The sequence below is a fragment of the Chrysochloris asiatica genome, unplaced genomic scaffold, assembly GCF_000296735.1.
Source record: "Chrysochloris asiatica unplaced genomic scaffold, ChrAsi1.0 scaffold00379, whole genome shotgun sequence".
Lineage (NCBI taxonomy): Eukaryota > Metazoa > Chordata > Mammalia > Afrosoricida > Chrysochloridae > Chrysochloris > Chrysochloris asiatica.
The window spans coordinates 1,956,347-1,978,953 of record NW_006408897.1 but is presented as its reverse complement, the minus strand read 5'-3'; the positions used below and the strand labels follow the sequence as shown (position 1 = coordinate 1,978,953).

General features: G+C 41.4%; 1 protein-coding gene across 2 annotated transcripts in view; it reads right to left on the bottom strand.

Moving 5' to 3' along the window:
- The window catches only part of LOC102810712 (major histocompatibility complex class I-related gene protein-like), a 38,370-nt gene that overhangs the window by 9,368 nt on the left and 6,395 nt on the right, over positions 1-22,607 (bottom strand). For both annotated transcript variants that reach the window (XM_006876431.1, XM_006876432.1), the window contains exon 2: positions 763-1,023. In XM_006876431.1, coding sequence (XP_006876493.1) covers positions 763-1,023 — 261 coding nt within the window. The remainder of the gene's footprint in view (positions 1-762; positions 1,024-22,607) is intronic.

The following is a 22,607-nucleotide window of genomic DNA, read 5'->3' as shown; positions in this document are numbered from 1 at the left end:
CTCCAGGAGGTTCCTGCTACACGTTGTTGTTGTTAAGTGCTGTCAAGTCAGTTCCCACTCACAGCGACCCTGTATAGGGCTTCTGAGAAGCGGCTTTGAGTCCTTGTGGTTCAAATCGACCCTACAGTCCAGCACATTAACCCGCAGCACCACACCAGGACCCCTAAGACCCCCTATTAACAGATATTGCAGAGTACCAACAGCATGTTAAGGGGACATGATTCCTGCCTTGGGAAGTTATCCTATAATGGGAATGAGTAATTGATAAACGTGGTTACTATGAGTGCAGTAGCCAATAGGTGGGTGGTTTGAACCCACCCAGTAGCTCCCCACATCTAGAAATCTGCTTCCATCAAGATCACAGCCAAGGAAACTCTATGGAGCAGATCTAGTTTGTCCTGTGGGGTTGTGATGAGTCTGCATCGACTCACCAGAACAAACAACAACAGCGTGGGTGCAATGGGAGAGGGAGAGCTGTGCAGGAGTCAGAAATGCCCTTGGGAACATTGACATAGGTAGCCTGAGTGGGACAGGATAGGGACTATGGGGGCAAAGCCTCCTGAGGAAGAGACAGACAATTCAGAAGATACAGAAGGCAGACGGCAGGTATTGAACTCAAGCAACCCAGATGCTCCAGGCTTTGCCAGAATCTACAGAGAGCTTAACTCAGAGACTCTGCTGATATTTGCTGTCAGCCCAGAGTCCTCGGGGCAGGGGTAAGGAGTCATGAGGGAAAACACTCATCTCAGCTGCATTCCCCACCTGAGTGATTGTAGCGACTCTGCAGGTACCTCAGTTCCACCTGGAAAGTCTGCTGCCAGCCTCGCAGCAGCTGGGTGTACCTCTCCCAGTGATCAGAGGCAAGGTTCTCCGCCATCCACGGGGCCCGAGGTTCCTTCTTCCGAGTGACACTGTCATATGTGGTGATCGGGTGAGAGTCCACATAGCCAACTGAAATAAATTCAGGGATCCCGTGACCAGAATCCGAAACACCCAGGCGAAAATATCTCAGAGAGTGAGTCCCTGGGAGAGAGACAAAGAAAGGAGAAAGATACTTAGAGCCACAGAGGACTTAACTCATAAACTGCATTTCATGGAATCACCACATCAGGGCTGCCTGTTCGGTTGCATCCATTACCCACAGGCCCCAGCTGCTGTTTTACTTTTATGGAATTATAGAACAAAACCCTCAAATCTCCTGCTATCTAGTCAATTCTGACTCATAGTGACCCCTTGGGGCTTCCAACATTGTAATCTTTATGGACTGCCACATCTTTCTCTAATCTCTTTGGTTTGAACCATCAACCTCCTGGTTAGCAGGTGAGTGCTTTAACACTGTGCCACCAAGGCTCCTTTTACAGAATTACAAAATCTTAAGAATTAGGACCTGGAAAGGACTTTAAGCTCTCACCCACTTAGAACCTTAAGTTAGGATGAAATTTTACAGCTAATCCCAACTGTAAGTAAAGCACAGAACAAAGCACTGCTTGGGTCTCTGGGGGTAGGCCTATAATGGGCTTCCCCCTGGGAGAGTTGTGTCTAAGAAGCCCAGAAACTCTGAGGGTTTGAAATCCCTGATAACCCAACACCTTATTTTACCAAAAGAGCCATGGCAGCACAGTGATTAAGTGCTAATCAAAAGTGCAGTGGTTCACCCCCCAAAACAATTTGTTTTGTTGCACTGCCTTATCATGGTCATATTTTTTTCTTGGTCAGTTTTTAATCCTACATATTCACTACATAATTTATGCAGTAATTGTTGTTGTGAAGTGCTGTCGAGTCAGTTCTGACCCATAGCGACCCTGTATAGGGTTTCCTAGGAGCAGCTGGTGAGCTTTAACTGCTGACCTTGCAGTTCAAATGGCTTTGCAGTCTGGTGCATTAACACACAGCGCTACACCAGGGACTCCTATGTAGTAATTAATAATGTATAATAAAGGTGTATATAATTACCAATTTAATACATGGGGAAATAGAACAATAATGAAAAGAATTTATATGGATGTAGTGGCGCTGTGGGTTAATGCATTAGACTGCACAGTTGGTTTGAACTGCAAGGTTGGTTGTTCAAGCTCACCAGTCACCATCAGCTGCTCTATGAGAAGAAGTTGAGGCAGTTTGATTCCATAAAGATGACAGCCTGAGAAACCTCTAGAGCATTTCTACTCTGCCCTATATCAGGGCACTATGAGTCAGATTCAACTGGACAGTAATGAGGATGGGTTCTTTTACCAAAGAAGGTTCTGGATGGTTCAATGAGTTCTCCTCCCTGCCCTCAATCTCTGTGCACATGTGCACACACATGGACATTCACAGATGAACCAGGTCAGTCAGAGAACCAACCTAAGGACTCAGGCTGTCTAAGAAAAAAAACATATTTTAAAGTACAGTGCTTTTCCTATTATGCCAAACTACCTCCACCAACCATTTTCTTATTGTTTTCCTATTTGTCTTCTGGCCAAATATCACAATAAAGTGTGACAAATACTACAGGTTAAAAGTAAACTAAGGTGCTCAGCTACCATTACTGACTGTTCTCATCAATGACTCAAGAGATCCTGATCAAAAGGGGGAATATGCGGAACAGAGTTTCAAATGCTTATGGAATCTAGACTTCCTATACCCACTGATATTGGAAGAAGGCCTGAAATCTATTGTCCTGAGACTATCTCTAAGCCTCGAACCAAGACTACCCTCTAAATTTGTCTTTGGAGTCCTAGTGTGGCCCTATAAGATAAGCAATAGACTGCTAACCATAAAGTTGGTGGTTCAAACCCACCAGCTGCTCCTTGAAAACCCTATACAGAGTTGCTATGAGTTGGGACCAATTACCAAAGAATGTGTACGGTGAGGATTGCTCTCTTTTAAAGAATTATCTGTATAAGATCAAACTGACAACAGTAACTCTAAAGCATAGATAAGAAGTGTAGGGAGCAGTAAGTCTTAAGTTACTGGTGGTAAAACATTTGAGAAAAGCTAGTGAGAATGATGGGAGTCCTGGTGTGGCGCTGTGGGCTAATGCGTCACACTGTAAAGTTGTTTGCAAGGTCGGTGGTTCAAGTCGGTGGTTCAAGCTCACTAGCTGCTCTTTGGAAACCCTATACAGGTTCACTATGGGTCAGAATCAACTCAACAGCAATTCACAACAACAACAAGTGAGAATAATGACACAGAGGAAAGAATGTATCAACATCATGTACATGTAGAAACTGTTGGATGGACAATTGTTTTGCTGGGTATATTTTTACAAAAAAAAAAAAAAATTAAACTAAAATGAAACCAAATTGCTTGAACCTCTCTGCCATGCCCATACTGAACTGACTTATGGTCTTGGTAGAAACAGACAAGGCTGATTCAAACGGTGTGATGGGTACAGTATAGGGCTGACACAGGCTTGGGCCTTCAAGGAAGACTGCAGAGAAGGTAATGTCTTAGGGCAGATCTCAGGGAAAGGTAAGCAGGGATACAGGAGAGAGGTCAGTAGGAGTACACAGAAGATATGAGAAAGTATGCAAACCAGATGACCTAGGAAGCTGGAGTAGGGCATCAGAGAGGTGAACTGGGGGAGATGATGCCTCCGAGGCTGCCCTGCCACACAGCAAAGGATGGCCTTCTTCCCCTACTCTGCTTGCTGTTGTCTGAAAATGCCCAGTGTCTTTTCTATTGTTACCTCCTGACATCCTAACCAGTTTATCAAAACCTATCTCCAAACACTCCTGGGACCAGCCCTGACATATGCATGGCTGAGTCCAGAGGACACAGACAGCCACACACCAGAGATGCAAATATTTAAAGGAATAAATCAGCTAGCAAACTGTTAAGTGCGCTATGTTCCATCTTCCTACCTTGACATATAGCCAATCAGATAACTTTGAAAGTTAAGCTTAAATTTCGAAATCTTTAGACTTCTTGAAAGGAACCCTGCTGGCTCAGTGGGTGGTTCAAACCCACTCCAAGGAAACCCAGGACTCAGTCCAGTCCAAAGTCAACCTCATGATCAGTTTTGGATGGGACCATTGAGATACACAGGGCTTTCACTGGCTAATTTTGGGTGTTTTCCCCCCCTATCTTTATTATTATTATTATTGTGAATTGAGTAAAGGTTTACAGACAAGATCATCAGTTTTACATTCAACAAATCACGCACTTTGTTACATCTCAATGATTACAACCCCTTCCATGCAACAACAGTTGTCCTTCTTCCTTCCTTTGGTTACTCAGGTACAAATACCATCTTTGAAACTTTTATATATTTGTGAGATATATAAATATGAATATATCCCACTCTTCCTCCCATACCCATTCAGCCTGTGTCTCTGTTCATGTATCTACACACAGAACACTGTTGTTTCAAGATTGTGTATATATCACTATTGACCTTTAGGCCCTTTAGCCCTTGTATATGTGTCCTTGTGTCCACCTATCTTCATCATTCTTCTGTCAACCTCCCTCTTCTTGTACATTACCTTCCCCATTCTTGTATCTTGCCCTCTTTGTCCCCCTACCCTCCCACCCCGGTAACCATCAATGAATGCCTTTTCTTGAGTTTTTACAATACTGATCTCACATGATATTTATCCTTTTGTGATTGACTTATTTCACTTAGCATAATGCCTTTCGAGTTCATCCATGTTATGAGTTGTTTTGCAGATTCATCATCATTCTTCATCATTGCATAGTATTCTATTACGTATATGTGCCAAAGTTTGTTTATCCACTCTTATGTTGATGGGCCTTTAGGGTGTCTCTATCTTTTTGCTATTGTGAGTAGTGCTGTGATGAACATGGGTGTGTATATATCTACTCGTGTACTGGCTCTTATTTCTTGTGGATGTATACCAAGTACAGGGATTTCTACATCATATGGTACTTCTATTTCCAACTTTCTGAGGAAGCGCCACAACGTTTTCCACAGTGGTTAAACCATTTTGCATTCCTACCAGCAATGTAGGAGGAGCCCAGTCTCTCCACACTCTCACCAGCATTTGTTGTGTTTTGTTTGTTTGAACTTTGCTATTAATGCTGGGATGAGATGATACCTGATCGTTGTTTTGATTTGCCTCTTCCTAGTGGCTAATGATCGTGAACATTTCTTCATATGTTTGTCAGCTGCCTGAGTGTCTTCTCTGTTCATGTTCTGTCATTGGTTGATTTTTGGAAACAGATCACCAGGCCTTTCTTCCTATCCCATCTTATTCTGGAATCTCCCCCTGAAACCTGTTCAGCATCATAGCAACACACAAGCCTCCACAGACAGACAGGTGGTGGGTGTGCATGAGATGCTTTGGCCAGGAATCAAACCCTGGTCTCCCTCATGAAAGCAAGAATTCTATCACTGAATCACTAATGTCCCCATAAGCAAAACACAGACCCTCCAAATTCCCTTTCTTTGCCTCAGAAATGATTTATTGACCTGCTTGTCCCCAGTGATCAGTCAGAAACAAGATGCTTATTAACCAAACTTCCAGTGAAACTTCTCTCCTTTCCCTAAGTCCCTGAACTCTGGCTCACCCTCAACCTGAGTCAACATACTCTCCTGTTTAAGTGTCCTTAGACCACCCCCCACACCCCCAGAATAGTAAGACTTAAACAAAAAAATTCTGATTTACTATCCAGTGATGTCACCCCCTTATCCCAGTTTCGCAACACCTTGCTTACTCTCATCTCTACAAAATGCTTTTTTCTTAGCTCTTTGAGCAACCAGGCAGATATTACAGTGGGAGTGTTCTCCCTATTGTAGGATCTCCACTCCTCCACTATTTAAGCCATCCCTTTTCCTTTTTGAGTAAAGGTTCTCCCTGTCAGAGCCAGGATTTGTTTGTTATCTGACAGGAAGATGAACCAAAGGAAATGGCCTACGTAATCTAAAACAGGCTTAAGCCATCTGGGCAGCCATCTCTAGGTCCCCAGGACTTGGTGGAGAGTGGAGAGGGATAGGTTCAGGGTACACAGCCTGCTGATTTCCTGGGCTTCTTACTCTGTGGGGAGGGATGCAGATGCAGGAGTGGGGGCGACTTTAAATTGTGGGGCCATGTCCAGGTCTGTATTGTACCACTTCCCCAAAGTCTTCCCAGCCCAATGCTGTGGCCCCGCTTTTGAACTTCTCTAGCACTTGGATCTGCTGCTGTGGACCTTATCACTGAGAACCTTGGACGGATGTCAGGTTTCTGTTCTCCAGAAAAGAAACGACACTCATTCCTTCCTCTTCATTTGTAAGTACTTATATATACCAACACTTAAGAGAAATATCAAAAGTTTAAAAATAATTTGCTGACAAAATGGTTGGGTTAGCTTTTGTGCAAGTAGGAGTGTTTATCTTTTCTTTAAGCCTGTTTATGACAGAATTAATAATGTTTCGACTGCCTTTAAGCTCTGAAAGGTTAGCAGTTCGAATCTACCCAGAAGTGCACTGGAAGAGAGGCCTGGTGATCTGCTTCCAAAAGGTCATCACCATGGAAATCCTATGTAACAGATCTGCTTCACACACACGGGGGCACGGTAATTCAGAAAACACTTCATAAACAAGAACAAAATGACTGCTTTTTAGAATTGACCACCCCAAGGCCAAAGCACTTTTACTGTAACTACATAGGATGACAGGATTTCCTGAGAGAACTAGACCTCTTAGTTCTAAGGTTTCCAAGGCTATAATCATCTTCCAAGCGATTGCCCCTCCCTCCCTGCTTCTCAAGTTGGGGTGAAGGGGGTTCGCAGTGTTCAGAGAAAGGGTCCCAGCCCTGTGTGCTCCCTCCCTTGAGGTTCCTACCCTACCTGTCAGCTGCAGCACTGAGCAAGGTGGAGATTGGGCTTTGCCCCTCCCCCTTTCCCTTCCCTTAAGGAACCCTGGTAGAGCTCTGGGTCAAGCATTGGGCTACTAACTGTAAGTCAGTGGTTCAAACCGACTAGCTGCTTGGCAGGAGAAAGATGAGGCTGTTTGCTCCTAAAAGATTTACAGTCTAGGAAACCTTATGTTGTTGTTGTTAAGTGCCACTGAGTCAGTTCTGACCCATAGCGACACTATATAGGGTTTCCAAGGAGCTTGCAGTTCAAACAACTTTGCAGTCTGGTGCATTAACCCACAGCACCACACTTGTTGTTGTTGTTGTTATGTGCCATCAAGTCGGTTCCGACCCATAGCGACCATGTATAGGGTTTCCAAGGGTGTACATCTTTACGGGAGTAGAAAGCCTCATCTTTCTCCCGCGGAGCAGCTGGTAGTTTCGAACCGCTGACCTTAAGGTTCACAGCCCGATTCGTAACCACTACGCTACCACCACACTAGGACTCCATTATATAGGGTTGTAATGAGTTGGAATCAACTTATTGACATTGAATTTTGGATTGTTTTTTGTGTTCTCTAAGGAGCCCTGGGGGCATGGTGGTTAATGTCTTCAGCTGCTACCCTAAGGTCTGTGAATTCCCAGCAGCCCTCCCTGTAGCAGTCAGCTGCCTTAAAGATTACAGCCTTGGAAGCCCTATGGTTTGGGTCTCTTGGATTGGGTCACTATGAGTTGGAGTCTACTTGATGACAATAGGTTTTCCCCATCCTTCAAGTTTTGGGATGGTGGAAACAGTTAACGTACTTGGCTGCTAACTAAAGGGTTGGAGATTCAAGTCTACCTAAAGGCACTTTGGAAGAAAGGCCTGGAAATCTACTTTAAAAAATCAGCCATTGTAAACCCTATGGAGCACAGTTTACTCTGGTATACACGAGGTCACCATGAGTCCAAATCTATTCCATAGTAACTGGTTTAGTCCCTTAACTGAGTGAAGGGGAGCTAGAGTTGGAAGGGAATACAACAGACGTCTCCGAGGTTGGCTATGAATCTTTCTTCACAAAAGTGTTGGCTCTTCAGGTGGGGACTCTGGACCCAGGTAGGGAGAGGGCCTGAGTGCTGACAACCCGCGGGGAGGTGGGGGGCGGGGAGAGAGCAGGCTTGTAACCCTTTCATTGGTTGCTGATGCGTGGAGGAGAGTAGAGGGGGATTGTAACCATGGAAATGAAACAATATACGATAGGATGAATGTAAAACTAATGTTCTCCCATGTAAACTATCACATAATTCACAATAAAACTTTAAAAAAAAGAAGAGGTAAGAGAAGATTTTCAGCCCAATAAATGACAGTGACATTGTTTGGATTGTTGTTGTTATGTGCCATCGAGTCGGTTCTGACCCATAGCGACCCTGCATAGGGTTTCCGATAAGTGGCAGAAAATAGATTCATCTTCAGGTGTTTAATGAAATTATTTATACAGTATAAAGTAAATAAGAAAGTATACTTGAAAAGTACGCTGCAAAGTTTGGAATACTATCTATCATGTACCCTGCATTGTACTTGACATTATTGGGGAAAATTAAACATAAAAATATAGTCTTTCCTTTCAAAATGCAAAAAAAAAAAAAGTGTTGGCTCTTATGAAAATAAGAGTAAGGGGTTGAGGTAGAAACACTAGTTTTGCCCCAAAACCAATCGTTATATTTTGTTTCCTATTCTATTTCTCTTTCCTTCTCTTCTACCTATCTAAAGGCACTTAAGATCTGGGACTTAGCTTTTTTCTCTCCATTTCCTGAACATGTATATGCTTGAATCTGCAATCAAATTTGAAACAATTCTATTTCTCCACTTATGGAAATGTTTTGTGGCTACTCTGCAGATATGCAACACTCATTCTCAAGGGTTCTTAATCTCTTATTCAACAAATATGTGGGGGATACCTCTGTGCCAGGCAGAGTTTTAGGACCTGAGCATACAATAAACAAAACAGATCAAAATGTCAGATCTCTGGAGAGTGTACACTCCAGTGGAGGGAGGGGCAGAAAGCAGATAAAAAACATATAATTATTATACGTTGTTGTTAAGTGCTGTTGAGTCATTGCGACTTGTATAAGGTTTCTCAGGCTTTAAATCCCCAAAGGAGCAAAAACCTCATTTTCTTCCTGCGGAGTGGCTGGTAGCCTTGAACTAGAGTCCTTGTAGCTTGCAGTCTAGTGCTAATTGTATGGAGCCACTGTGTTCCCCATTATTATATAAACACATGTATATGTTTTTTATACATACAAATATATGTGAAGGGGCTTTACAAAGTTTGTGGGAGAATGGAATTTAAAAAAATAATGGAATATTTCACTGGCTAGAGGTAAACACATGTTAACTTGGGTAGTGAGGAAGACAATATACAAGAAGGGGGAGGGCAATTGACAAGAAGAGGGAGGTTGGAAGAATGATGAAGACAGGTGAAGACACAGGGAGGTAAAGGGGATAAAGGTAAATAGTGGTAGATGCACAACCTTGGAACAACAGTGTTCTGTGGGTGGATACATAGACAGACACAGGATGAATGGATATGGAAGGAAGAGTGGGAGCACATAATGGTATGAAAGAGGATATTTGTACATGAGTATTTACCTTTGCTGCAAACACATCTATGAACGTGAAGGAGCAAAGCATGGGCAAAATGATGAAAACCTCATGTTGTTGTTGTTAAGTGCTGTGAGTCAGTTCCAACCCTTAACAACCTTGTAACAGGGTTTCCGAGGCTATAAATCTTTACGGGAGCAGAAAGCCTCATCTTTCTCCCGCAGAGCAGCTGGTAGTTTTGAACTGCTGACCTTAAGGTTTGCAGCCCGATTTGTAACCACTATGCTACCAGAGCTCCTTGAAAACCTCTTAGATCTTATCAAATATCTTAGAACAATTAGTTGCTGGGCCAGGGGACTCAGGACCATAGTCTCAAGAGACACCAAGTTCAATTGGCATAAAGCATAATACAGTACACCAAGATAACATTCTACATTCTATTTTGGTGAGTAGCATCTGTGATCTTAAAAGTTCATGAGCAGCAGTCTAAGGTGCAGCTATTGGTTCCTCCATGTGTGGAAGATAGATAATGAGAACTGAAGATGCTTGGGATCAATTAGTCCAACAAGTAAATGGAACTTGTGAGCTTCAGTCTCTATTACTCTGAGACCAGAGAACTAGATGATGTTCCATTACCACTACCGACAGCTCTGAAAGGGATCACATGAGAAGGTCCCAGAATAAGTGGGAGAAAATGTGGAACAAAACTCAAAATTATTTTAAAAAAGAAAAAAGACCAGGCTTACTGATCAGAAAGGGACTGGAGGAACCTGAGACGGTGGCCCTAGACCACCCTTCAGATCTGGAAAGGAACTCACCCTCGTGGCCCAATTTTCAGCCAAGCCACTGATAGGTATATAGAGGTGACAACATGCTCACCATGGGATGGTCAATCATCCAAAATCAAAAGGGCAACATTTACCTAAGGACAAAGTTGAGAAGGGATGGAAAGGAGGATGGAATGGAAACAGAAACCACAGGGAGGAAGTGGGATAACTCTTGTTGCCTGGTTGTTGTTGTTGTTATATGCCGTGGAGTCGGTTCTGACTCATAGCAACGCTGCACAGGGTTTCTGAGGCTGTAAATCTTTACAGAGCAGAAAGCCCCATCGTTCTCCCACGGAAAAGCTGGTAGTTTCAAACTGCTGACCCTGAGGCTCGCAGCCCGATGCGTAACCACTACGCTACCAGAGCTCCTTGTTGTTGCCTGTAGGGGACTGTAATTATTGAGATGAAACAAAGTATATGTTTTATTGAAAGTAAAATTGATGATCTTATCTGTAAACCTTCATTCAATTCACACAAAAATTTTTAGAAACAAAGATTATAGAATTTCCCCCTGAACTTTTTGAAGTCCCTTTGTATACACACACACACACACACACACATACATACATGAAAGGGGTTCAAAAAATTCATGGAAAAATTCCATTATCTTTTAATTCTATTTTTCCATGAACTTTTTGAAGCCCCCTTATCTACCATATATGTTGGTGGTGATGGTGCTATTGAGTTGGTTCTGACTCATAGCCACCTTGTATAAGGTTTCCAACATTGTAAATCTTTATGGAAACAGAAAGCCTCATCTTTCCCTCAAGGAGAGTGTCTGTGTGTGTGTGGGGGGGGGCGGGAAGGGGGGTTTGAACTGCCGACCTTTTGGTTAGCAGTCCAGTACTTATCTTACAGTGTTATAAAATAAAACCAAAAACCAAACCACTTGCTGTTGAGTTGATTCCAGCTCATAACAACCCCATGTATTCATACTGACTAGCATCCAGTAACTCTATATAAAAACATATCATTATCTTATATAGGGAATCCCTGGGTGGTATAGTTACTTTGGTATAAATACTTCACTGCTAACCAAAAGACTGAAGGTTTGGGTCCATTCAGAGGAAAGGCATGACAATCTATTTCCAATAAAATCAACCATTGCAAATCTGATGGAATGTAATTCTACTCTGACATGCACTGGGTTTCATGAGGTGAAATTGTCTTGACAGCAACTTGTTGATTATCTTACATTTCATACATTATAGAACATATATGTTGTTGTTAAGTGCTGTCGAGTTGGTTTGACTCATAGCAACCCTGTACCAACAGTATAGGGTTTCCCAGGAGCTGCTGGTGAGTTTGAACTGGCAACCTTATGGTTCAAACTGACTTTTCAGTTAGTGCTTTCATCATAAAAGGCACAGCGCCAAACCTGGACTCCAGAACATACATAGTAAGTATTTAAATAAATATATATCAAAGTACATAATAAACACGAGTATATTAAAACCCAGTTGAAAAGAACCAGCAATACAATTTTAAAGGAGTGTTTAGGAAAGACCTCCCGAGAAGCTGACTTCTAAACAAATGCCTGCAGGAATGAGGGACCCTGCTGATTTCAAGACAGCAGTCCAGACAGAAGGAACAACACAAAGGCCTTAATGAAAGAACACACCTGCCATGTTCTAACAGCAGCAAGAACACCTGTGGCTAGAACAATGGGAGTGAAGGCAAAAGGAATAGGTAGGAACAGTTCCCACAGTTACTGACAGGCGAAAACCTCACAGAAATCAGATTCTGTCCAAAGGATGGAGAGAAGAAAGAAAGATGTCATGTTACTGAGCTAAGTTGGATGGTAAAGAACTTCCCTTGGAATTTGGGAGTTCCTACCTGGTGTGGCACTGTGGGTTAATGCACCAGACTGCAAAGTCGTTTGAACCATAAGGTCAGTGGTTTAAGCTCACCACCTGCTCCTCAGAAACCCTATATAAGGTCGCTAAGAGTCAGAACCAACTCGACGGCACTTAACAATAACCTTTTGTCTATGGACTCCTGGCATGGCACCGTAGGATCAGCACTGGATTGTGAACCACAAGGTTGTTGGTTCAAACCTACTAGTTGCTCCTCAGAAACCTATACAGAGTCACTACGAGTTGGAACTGACTCGAAGGCATTTTAACAACTTAACAACAAACCTCTTTGTCTATAATCCTGGTGCCCACCCCACTGCCATAGAGCTATACTATTGCTAAGTGCTGTAGAATCAGTTAAGACTCTCAGAGAACCTGTGTAGAGTTTCCAAGGAGCATCTGGTGGATTTGAACCACCAACCTGTGGTTAGCAGTCCAGTGCTTATCCTACAGCACCACACCAGGACTCTATTAGCCATTGTTGTTGTTGTTGTTAAGTGCTGTTGAATCGATTCTGACTCATAGCGTCCCTGTATAAGGTTTTCGAGGAGCAGGTGGGGGATTTGAACTGTTACCTTGTGATTCGAAGTCCAGTGCCGATCCTACAGCACCACACCAAGAGTCCACATAGACTCATAGAGGCCAGCAAAAAAATAAAAAAGCGTAACAATTTGGGGCATTTTGCCTACTGGGGAGATTTATTCTAGGTGAAAATCACTGTTACTTCCAAACATAACATTCACAATTCATGTAATTTTGCTTTCTTATAAACACAGAACTTCATACACAGTAGATAGGGACAGTCATCTTAGACACTGGCTACCTAAAATGTTGTTGTTGTTGTTAGGTGCCACCGAGTCGGTACCGATTCATAGCGACCCTATGCACAGCAGAACGAAACACTGCCTGATCCTGGGCCAACCTCACTAAAATGAGAGGGTGATAAAGGCACGAAGTGACTGGCTTACAAAGTTTCAAGAGGGACTTTAGTTTTTAAGAGTGTGCAGGAGAAGGTAGAGTCCCCACTGAATAGTTTTCATTTTGTCTAGAAGGCTTTGATGAAAAGAGATGGAGATAAGATTTTTATGATTCAGTAGTAATTGTTATCATGACTAATTGCGACTGTCACAACTGTAAAGATAGAAGTTTTGTAACAAAAATGGGGGAGCAGTTAATCTTACAGTCAAGAAACAGAAGAACCTAGGACCATCAAGGGAGAAGAGCACAAGCCGAATAGAGACCTTATCCAGAGAAGCAGCAACACCAGAGATGGAGGCAGAGACGGGGATGTGGAGAGAGTGAGCAGCTGAGGCCTGTAGATTCATGGGAAGAAGATAGGGAGAAAGAGCTGGTGGCCAGGAGGCAAGACTTACAGAAAGTGCCCTTTGGTGATTTAAATTATTATATATGCCTGAGTGTTTAAAAAAAAAAAAAGCTAAACTTAATAAAGAGAAATACTGTTAACTAATGGTACATGTAGGGGATTACAACCATTGTAATGAAACAAGTATATGATTTGTTGACTGTAAAACTGATGATGTAAGCGCACTCAATTCACAATAAAAACTTAAAAAGAAAAAAACACACACACACAGAACTGCAGAAAAATCTGCATGATCCAGAGTTCATAAGAGGTGAATAGAGAGAAACGTGGTCTGTTGACAAATGCCATCCAAGTATTGTGTAATATCCTTTTCTCCAACCTCCACCTCAGCCTAATTCCTAGATTCAGAGCAGTAGTTCTCCACCAGCCAACTCTGACTACAAAGGCTGGACTCTGTGTGCCCATCACTTGTCCATTTGTTACGGACTGAATTATGTGTTCCCAAAATTTCTCTTGTAAATCTTAACCTCTATGCCCATAGTTACATGCCAGTTTCTTTCTTATGCTAATGAGGCAGGTTTAGTGTAGTGCACTTTTTGTTTTGTTCAATTAACTTTCTATTGTGAATTGGGTAAAGGTTTACTGAACAGATCACCAGTTTTACATCCAACAATTCACACACATTTTGTTTCATCCCTCTGAAAAAATAAAATAACATGTTATTTTATTTTATCAGAAATTATTCCACTTCCTCCCCATGTTTCTGTTTCCATTTGTTCTTTTCTAACCCTTCTGAACTTTGTCCTTGGGTAAACGCTGTCCTTTGTATCTCAAATGGTTGACTGTTCTAAGGCTTGGGTTATGGTTATATAATACATATAATAACTAGGGTTATCAGTTTCCCCATATAGACCTATCAACTATTGTTTGTCTGAATACTGAGCCATGGAGGGTGAGTTCAGTTCCAGACCTGAAGGGTTACTAAGGGCTATTGTCTCCAGAGTTTGCTAGTCTCTATCCAACCAGTAAGCATGGTCTTTTTTCTGATTTTGAGTTTCGTGGCACATTTTTCTCATATTCTATCCAGAACCTTCTAATGTGATCCCTTTCAGAGTAGTTGGTAGTGGTAGCTGGCCACTATCTAGTTCTTCTGGGTTCAAGGTCATGGTCCATTGTGGACTAATTATATAAATCTATCTTTGATTTTCATCACTCTTCTTTATTCCTGACAGGGAGAGACCAATAGTTGCAGCTCAGATGAACACTCACGAGTTTTTAAGACCTCAGATGATACCAAAGTAGAATGGAGACCACTGTCTTTGTGAACTACTAATTGACCTTGGTGTCCCCCAAGAATACAGTCTTGAGTACAAGCACAGTAACACATTTTAGGGTGTATTTTGAGTAAATATTTATTGAGATATAAAAGAGATAAGTCAAGAAACAGAGATGGGGGAGAGAGTTGGCCAACCACATGAAGATTTCAAGCAGCGGAAGCTCAGAAGAGACAAGGACCTTCCTTCAGGGCCCACACAGAGAGAAAGCCTTTCGCTGGACCCAGCATTCTGAACTAGGACTTCTAGCCTCCTAAGAGGAGCCTTGGCAGGCTTGTGGGTTAAGCGTTGGGCAGCTACCCACAAGATTAGCAGTTCAAACCCAATAGATGCTACAAGGAAGAAAGATGAGGCTGACAGAAAGATGAAGTTGTCTATTCCCATAAAGATTTATAGCCTCAGAAGCCCTAGGGAACATTTCTACCCTGTCCTACATGAACATTATGAGTCAGAATCAACTGATGGCAGTGGGTAGGTGGTCTCCTAAAATGTGAGATTATGAATTGGTTTGTTCATACCATCCATTTGTGGTATTTCTTTTAAAGCAGCACCAGATAATGAAGAGACTGCCTATTTCGAGTATAGCCATGGCATGGTTCTTCTCCAGGATATCATGATCTGCTCACTTTTGCCATAGACCAAGTTACCCACCTATCACCTCCACAAGTACAAATCGTGTTTGCTTCTTAGTTGCTTTCCAAATGGTACCTCAGCTGTGATGGTGTATCTGATGACAAATGCTAAATGTGCAACTAAGAACAGGAGAGATGAGGACAAGTCCATGATATTCTGTCTCTCACTGTTGTTGTTGAATGCTGTCAACTCTATTCTGACTCATAGCAAACTTTTAAGACAGTGTAGAACTGCCCCAGAGGCTTTAATCTTTAAGGAAGCAAATTACCAGTTCTTTTCTCCTATGGTCCAACTGGTAGGTTCAAATCAGTGAACTATTGGTTAGCAGAACACTATAACTATTATCTATACTGGTGATTCAAACTCACCATATTTTCCTAGGAACTCCTACACAGGGTCACTATGGGTCAGAACCAACTCAATGGTACTTAACAACAACGACAACACAGCCATTGTACCACCAGAGCTCCTTCAGAGCACTTGAGTCTTTGTGGTCTATTATAGCCTACCACAATACATTGCCAATGATCAGGTTTCTAGTATCACCATTTAGCTTGAATCACTTAAAAGGGCTGAGAATTGATCATTTTTTACCTACAAAAAAAATTATCATTTTATGTGATAACATTGAATCTTCTAATTCTTGCATCAATAATTATGAATTTAGGCTTCTGTCTCCCTTTCATGAACAGATTATAAGGATCACCTCACTTAATGAACTGAAATCTACAACTGACAGTTTGGTCTTCTGTGAAGGCTAGTTGAAACACTTCTCTAAGGGCTTCTGCTGCCCTGTCCCTCACAGACGTTGCTGGAGAGCCAGAACAACACAATCAAACAGCTATTAGACCAGATGCAGTGGCTACTTCATTTCTAAATGATGTTCTCTTTAAACTGTAGATTGCATTTATTGGGGCATTTTAATAAAAGGCTTCTAAAATAATTAGTAAAGACATTTCTATCAGTCACCCATCCACTGCGGTGACTTACATTTATTGAATATTTACTACGTACAATGAATTGTGAAGCAATGTCAGGAAAAAAAGAAGCCCTACCAGTATAGTGGGCTGCTAACCACAAAGTCAACAGTTCAAATCCACTACCTGCCCCAAGAAAGAAAGATGAGTCTCGCTACTCCTGTAAAGATTTCCAGCCTCGGAAACCCTATACAGATTGGTTATGAGTCAAAACTGACTCAGCGGCATACAACAGCAGTCAGGAAGAGGAAAACAAATCAGATACTAGTTCTTTCCTCCACGAGCATAAGGTGTTACCATGGAATTACAGAACGTAACATGAAGGAACATAGAATGACAGCGGTAAAAAGTACTGATGGAATGTGCTCAGGCAGTTCAGAGGAGAGAAAAGTCTGCTCATACTCATATGAAAAGCTCCAGAAATGTCAAGGAGGAGATGACATTATCAGCTGGACCTTTGAATGAGCCCTGAAGGGCAACAGCATCTTAAGCACAACCAGAAAAAGAAAAAAAAACAAAAACTGTCATCGAACTGATTCTGATTCATAAATATCTTATTGGACAAAGTAGAACTGCCTCATGGGGTTTCCAAGGCTGTATATCTACAGCAATAGACTGCTATATCTTTCTCCTGCAGTACAGCTGGTGGTTTGAATGGCCATTTTTGGTTTGTTGCCGAGCAATTTAACCTTTGTTAGAATCCTTTAATATTTCAATTAATGGCTTGACTTCCTTTCTTCGGTTCTTTCAGCTTGAGAAATGCTGAATATGTTTTTCCCTTTTTGTTTCCTAGCTCCAGGCCTTTGCACATTTCATTATAATACTTAACTTTGTTTTCTTGAGCTGCCCTTTGAAATAGTCTGTTCAGTTGTCTTACGTCATCATTTTTTCCTTTAGTTTTAGATATCCCAAATTCAAGATTAAGTTTCAGAGTCTCTTCTGACATCCATTTTGGTCTTTTCTTTCTTCCCTGTCTTTTTAACAACCTATTGTTTTCTTCATGTATGATATCTTCGATGTCATCCCACACCTCCTCTGGCTTTTTATGTTTAGCCTTCAATCATTAGTATTCAATGAGTCAACTGGGGGTTTTTGTTTTCTTTTTTAATTCAAGACAAAAAGGCGGATTTAATGCAATAACAGCATTAATCTGAGATAAATATATCCACAGCAGGCTTTAAAGTCTGACATTCCGCCCCCAAGCCCCTTTCTTTGAAGGGAGGACGGTTTTCTGAAAGCATACAGGTCTCAGTTCAACAAATTTTAATTTCTTAATGTTCAGTTGAAACAGTCTTAATCCTCTCTACTCATTTCTAACACCTGCCACTGAACATGGTGATAGTTTCTTTCAACTCAGGAAGGATGCTAATTTCAAGAGCAGTTGGATGGTTTGTTTCCTGAATCACCTTCTTATGATCCCATGCTTTATTGTACAAATTGAGGATTCACTGTAATCTCCTGATCCATGGCTTTCAGCCACTCATCAAGCTCTTTACATTTCAACATCTCATGGTCAGTGTTATGAAACATGGCTGTGTTATTATATTTTTCAGGGTTATCATGAAAACTGACTATATTGTCCTTCTGATTAATACTTGCAAAAATGTCACCATCTTCTATCATGTGTAGAACATATTTTTCTGCCTCCTGAGGTCCAAATAAGTGCATATGGCTTGCCATATCTTGCAACCACAATGTAAGAAATGTCTTACTTCCTTCGAATATTCTCCTTATAAAGAGACAACATGCTCTGCTTCACCAATCCCATGTTGTTATCAAGAGTAAAAGCTTCACTGTGCTTGCTCACCAGGCATGTATTGAGGTCAGTTTGTTTGTATCCATCTGCATTTTGTGTATGGCTTGTTTAAGGATGCCAAGTCTTCACAAGGGCTGTTTTTCTTTCCATAAGTGCATTTGTTAACTGATGGCAAAGTCCAGCAATAGTGTTTGCTGCATATCGAATGTGCTCCCCATTACAAGTACTGATGAAAAGCTGAACCTGTGAGAACAATGTTTCGAAGTCAGGAACATTGGGCATACAAAACGTCACAAACAAAGCAGCAAGGACCCCCAAAGAGTGTTCCTGTATATCCAAAGCCCCAAGTACAATGTCCAGATGGGATCAATTCTTTGCAAGGAATTCCCCAGTCTTGCTGATCAATTCATAAAGCTGAGACATTTATTCTCGAGCAGATAGCTGCTGGACACTATTCATGCACTGCTCCAGGGCAGAAGTCATATTTCTCTAGGACGGCCCAATTGGTGGACACAGCTGATAGGGGCTCAAATCTATTCTTGATATGGTCTCTAAATTCAGGTGAGATACACTCAGACTGAACTGTGTCTCTCATGGATTTGCTTTAATTTTCTTCAGCCTCAACTTGAACTTGATTATGAGTAATTAATTTGTCTGCAGCTCCTGGACTTGTTTTGACTGATGATACTGAGTTTCTCTATCATGTATTTCCACAGATGTAGTCAATTTGATTCTTGTGTATTACATCTGGGAAGAAGGAAGTGTATGATCACCACTTATACTGGGGCCGGGGAGAGATTTGCAATGAATAAGTCATTGCTCTTGAAAAATTTTACAACGTGATCTCCATGACCATATTTTCTACCAATCCTTGTTTGTTTCCAACTTTCACATTCCAACCTCTAGTAATTATCCATGAATCTTGATGTTTGATTTGTATGTTTGATCAATTTCAAATTGCAAAAGTTGATAAAAATCCATTTCTTCATCTTTGGCATTAGTGGTTGGGATGTCAGTGTGAATAACTGTTGTACTAACTGTTCTTCCTTGTAACCATTTGGGTATTACAAAATAATGTCTATATTGTACTTCAGGATAGATCTTGAAATGTTCTTTTTAGATGATGAATGCAACGCTATTCCCTTTCAATTTGTCACTTCCAGCATAGTGGACGAGTCCTATAGTGGAACTTTAGGATAAGTACTAGACAGCTAATCACAAGGTCGGTGGTTCAACCCCCAGTCACTCCTTGGAAACCCTATACAAGGTCACTATGAGTCAGAACTAAATCGATAGCACTTAAAAACAACAGCATAGTAGACCATATTATTGTCTGATTCAAAATGGCCAATATCAGCCCACTAATGCCTTCCTAGGATGGAGTCCTGGTGTGGCCTCACAACACAAGCCCTAGACTTCAAGGTCAGTTTGTAGTTCAAACTCACCAGCCGCTGCTCAAAAACCCTATACAGGGTCACTATGAGTTAGAACAAACTTGATTGCACTTAACAACAACAACAATGCCTAGGATATTGATCTTTATGCACTCCATTACACTTTTTATAATTTCTGATTTTCCTAGATTCATATACTTCATACATTCCACATTCTGATTTATTAATAGATGTTTACAGTTGTTTCTTCTCCTTGCGAGTCACACTCTTGAAAGGCTTCCCATAGTAAATACAAACTTGAATGTCAGAAAGAATGAAGAAGGGAAAGCTATATTGTGAAGGGACACAATTACTGCCAGAGGCCATATAGAAAGAAAGGAAGGAGCAAGAAAGGAATATTACCAAGCTCTCTTTTTTCCCTGATCTTTCTCTCAAACTAATCTGTGCTAGGAGAAATACAGCCAGAATGCTCCTTGGAGGCCAGGATGGCCAAACTTCATCTCTCATACTTCAGACATATTGTCAGAAGGGATCAATCCCTGGAGAAGGATATCATGTTTGGTAAAGTGGAGGGTCGGGGAAAGAGAGGGAAGCCCCCAATAAGATGGATCAGCACAGTGGCAGCAGCAATGGACTTACTCTTAGCAACAATTGTGAGGTTGGTGCAGGACGGGGCAGTGTTTCGTTCTGTTGTACACTGGGTGACTATGAGTTGATACTGACTCGAGGGCACCTACCAACAACAACACTGTTGTAATCCACCACTAGTCTGACAGTTTGTTGTACTGTGGTGGCTTGTGTGATACTTGAAGCTATGCCACCAGTATTTTGAATACCAACAGGGATCCCCATGGTGGACAAGTTTCATTAGAGCTTCCAGTTTAGGACAGACTAGGAAGAAGAACTCCAGGTGTAGTGCTGTAAAATATACACTGGACTGCTAACCAAAAGGTTGGCAGTTCAAACCTACCAGCTGCTTCTTGGAAATCCTATACAGAGTCAAAATGAGTCAGAAATGATGGCATTTGACAATAACAATAACAAAGGAAAAAGGAGAAGTGGACCACTCCTGAAAGATTACCAACTGAGAACCATATGAATAGCAGCTAAACATTGTCTGATATAATGCCAGAAGATGAGATCCTTGGGTTAGTAGGTACTCAAAATACAACTGGGGAATAGCTTCCTCCTCAAAGTAAAGTTGATCATAATGATGTGAGTAGAGCAAAGATTTCAGAACCTTCATTTCCTGTTGAGGCACAACTCAAAATGAAAATAAATAGCTGCAAACATTCATTAATAATCGAACATGGACTCAAGAGATATTATATAAAAAAAAAAAAATTACAAATCACCAAAAACTAGATGGAATGCATAAATATCAATATCCTAGGTATCAGTGAGTTGAAATGGACTGGTATTGGCCAGTTGGAATCAGACAATCATATGGTTTACTATGCCAGGAAGAGCAAATTCAAGAAGAATGGTATTGTATTTATCATCAAAAAGACCATTTCAAGATCTATCTTGAAGTACAATGCTATCTGTGATATCCACACACCTACAAGGAAGACCAGTTAATATCATTATTATTCAAATTTATATACCAACCACTAAAGCCAGTGATGATAAAATTGAAAAATTCCAACAACTTATTTAGTTTGAATTGATCAAACATACAATCGAGGTGCACTGATAATTTCTGATAATTGGAATGAGAAAGCTGGAAACAAACAGGAAAGGTTGTTGTTGTTGTTGTTGTTGTTATGTGCCATGGAGTCGGTTCTGACTCATAGCAACCCTCCACAAGGTTTCCGAGGCTATAAATCTTTATGGGAGCAGAAAGCTTCATATTTCTCCTGCGAAACAGCTGGTAGTTTGGGTTTCCGAGGCTGTAAATCTTTATAGGAGCAGAAAGCCTTATCTTTCTCCCGCGGAATAGCTGGTAGTTTCGAACTGCTGACCTTGTGGTTCACAGCCCGATTCATAACCACTACGCTACCAGAGCTCCTTTACCAGAGGTTAGTAGTTGGAGAATATGGGCTTAATGATGAAAATGATGCTGAAGATAGCATGACAGAATTTTTCAAGACCAATGCCTTCTTCATTGCAAATACATTTTTCAATAACATAAAAGGTGATTATAAACATGGACCTCACCAGATAAGTATACCCAGGAATCCAATTGACCACATCTGTGAAAAGAGATGATAGTAAAGCTCAGTATTACCTGCTAAAGGAAGGCCAGGGGCCGACTGTGGAACTGACCATCAACTGCTTACATGCAAGTTCTAGTAAAATCTGAAGAAAATTAAAACAAGTCCACAAGAGCCAAAATATGACTTGAGTATATCCAACCTGAATTTAGAGATAATCTCAAGAATAGATTGATGCATTAGATGCTAATGACTGAAACCTACAGGAGTTGTGTTCTTGATGACATTAAGAACATCATATATGAAGAAACCAATAGGTGATTAAAAAGACAGGAAAGGAAGGAAAGGAGAGACCCTGAAAGTTATTCTTGAATGCAGGGTAACTAAAGTTAAAGGAATAAATGAAGACATAAAAAAGCAGAACGGATCACTGGGAAGCCATCAAGACAAGCAATCAAGTCCCATCAGGACAAACCCCCCTCTAAGACTGAAACTCAAAGGGAACACATGAGCAGGCATGTAAGCTTGCTGATGACCACATTGGTCTATTGGTGAGTAGAAGAGGGGTAAAGGTAGCAAGGAAGAAATGGGCTGAGTTCAACTACGGTCCATTGACTCCTATTGACCTGGAGATGAGAAAGAGAAGAGGAAGGGCTAGTTGGTCCAAAGTGTGGTGAGACCTGGGGACACCCGAGCCTATGGACAAGGACAAAGCCATGGAGGGCTAGAACTGAGAGTGAAGCATCCAACTGATATGAAGGGAGAGGAGATACACAAGAATGCCCAAACTTGCAGACTTGATAATCAGAACTCAACTAGAGGAAGATTGAAAAAAAAAAATTTTTTTTTTTTTAATAAAGGAAACTAGTGTAAATTCCTACAGTTTGATGAACTTGACCTATACTTATGGACGTAGTAGCTCAAAATACCAACTGAGAGAACAAACAAAATGGCAGATCAAGTGGAAGTGCAGTAAGGAGCTCCGTCAGC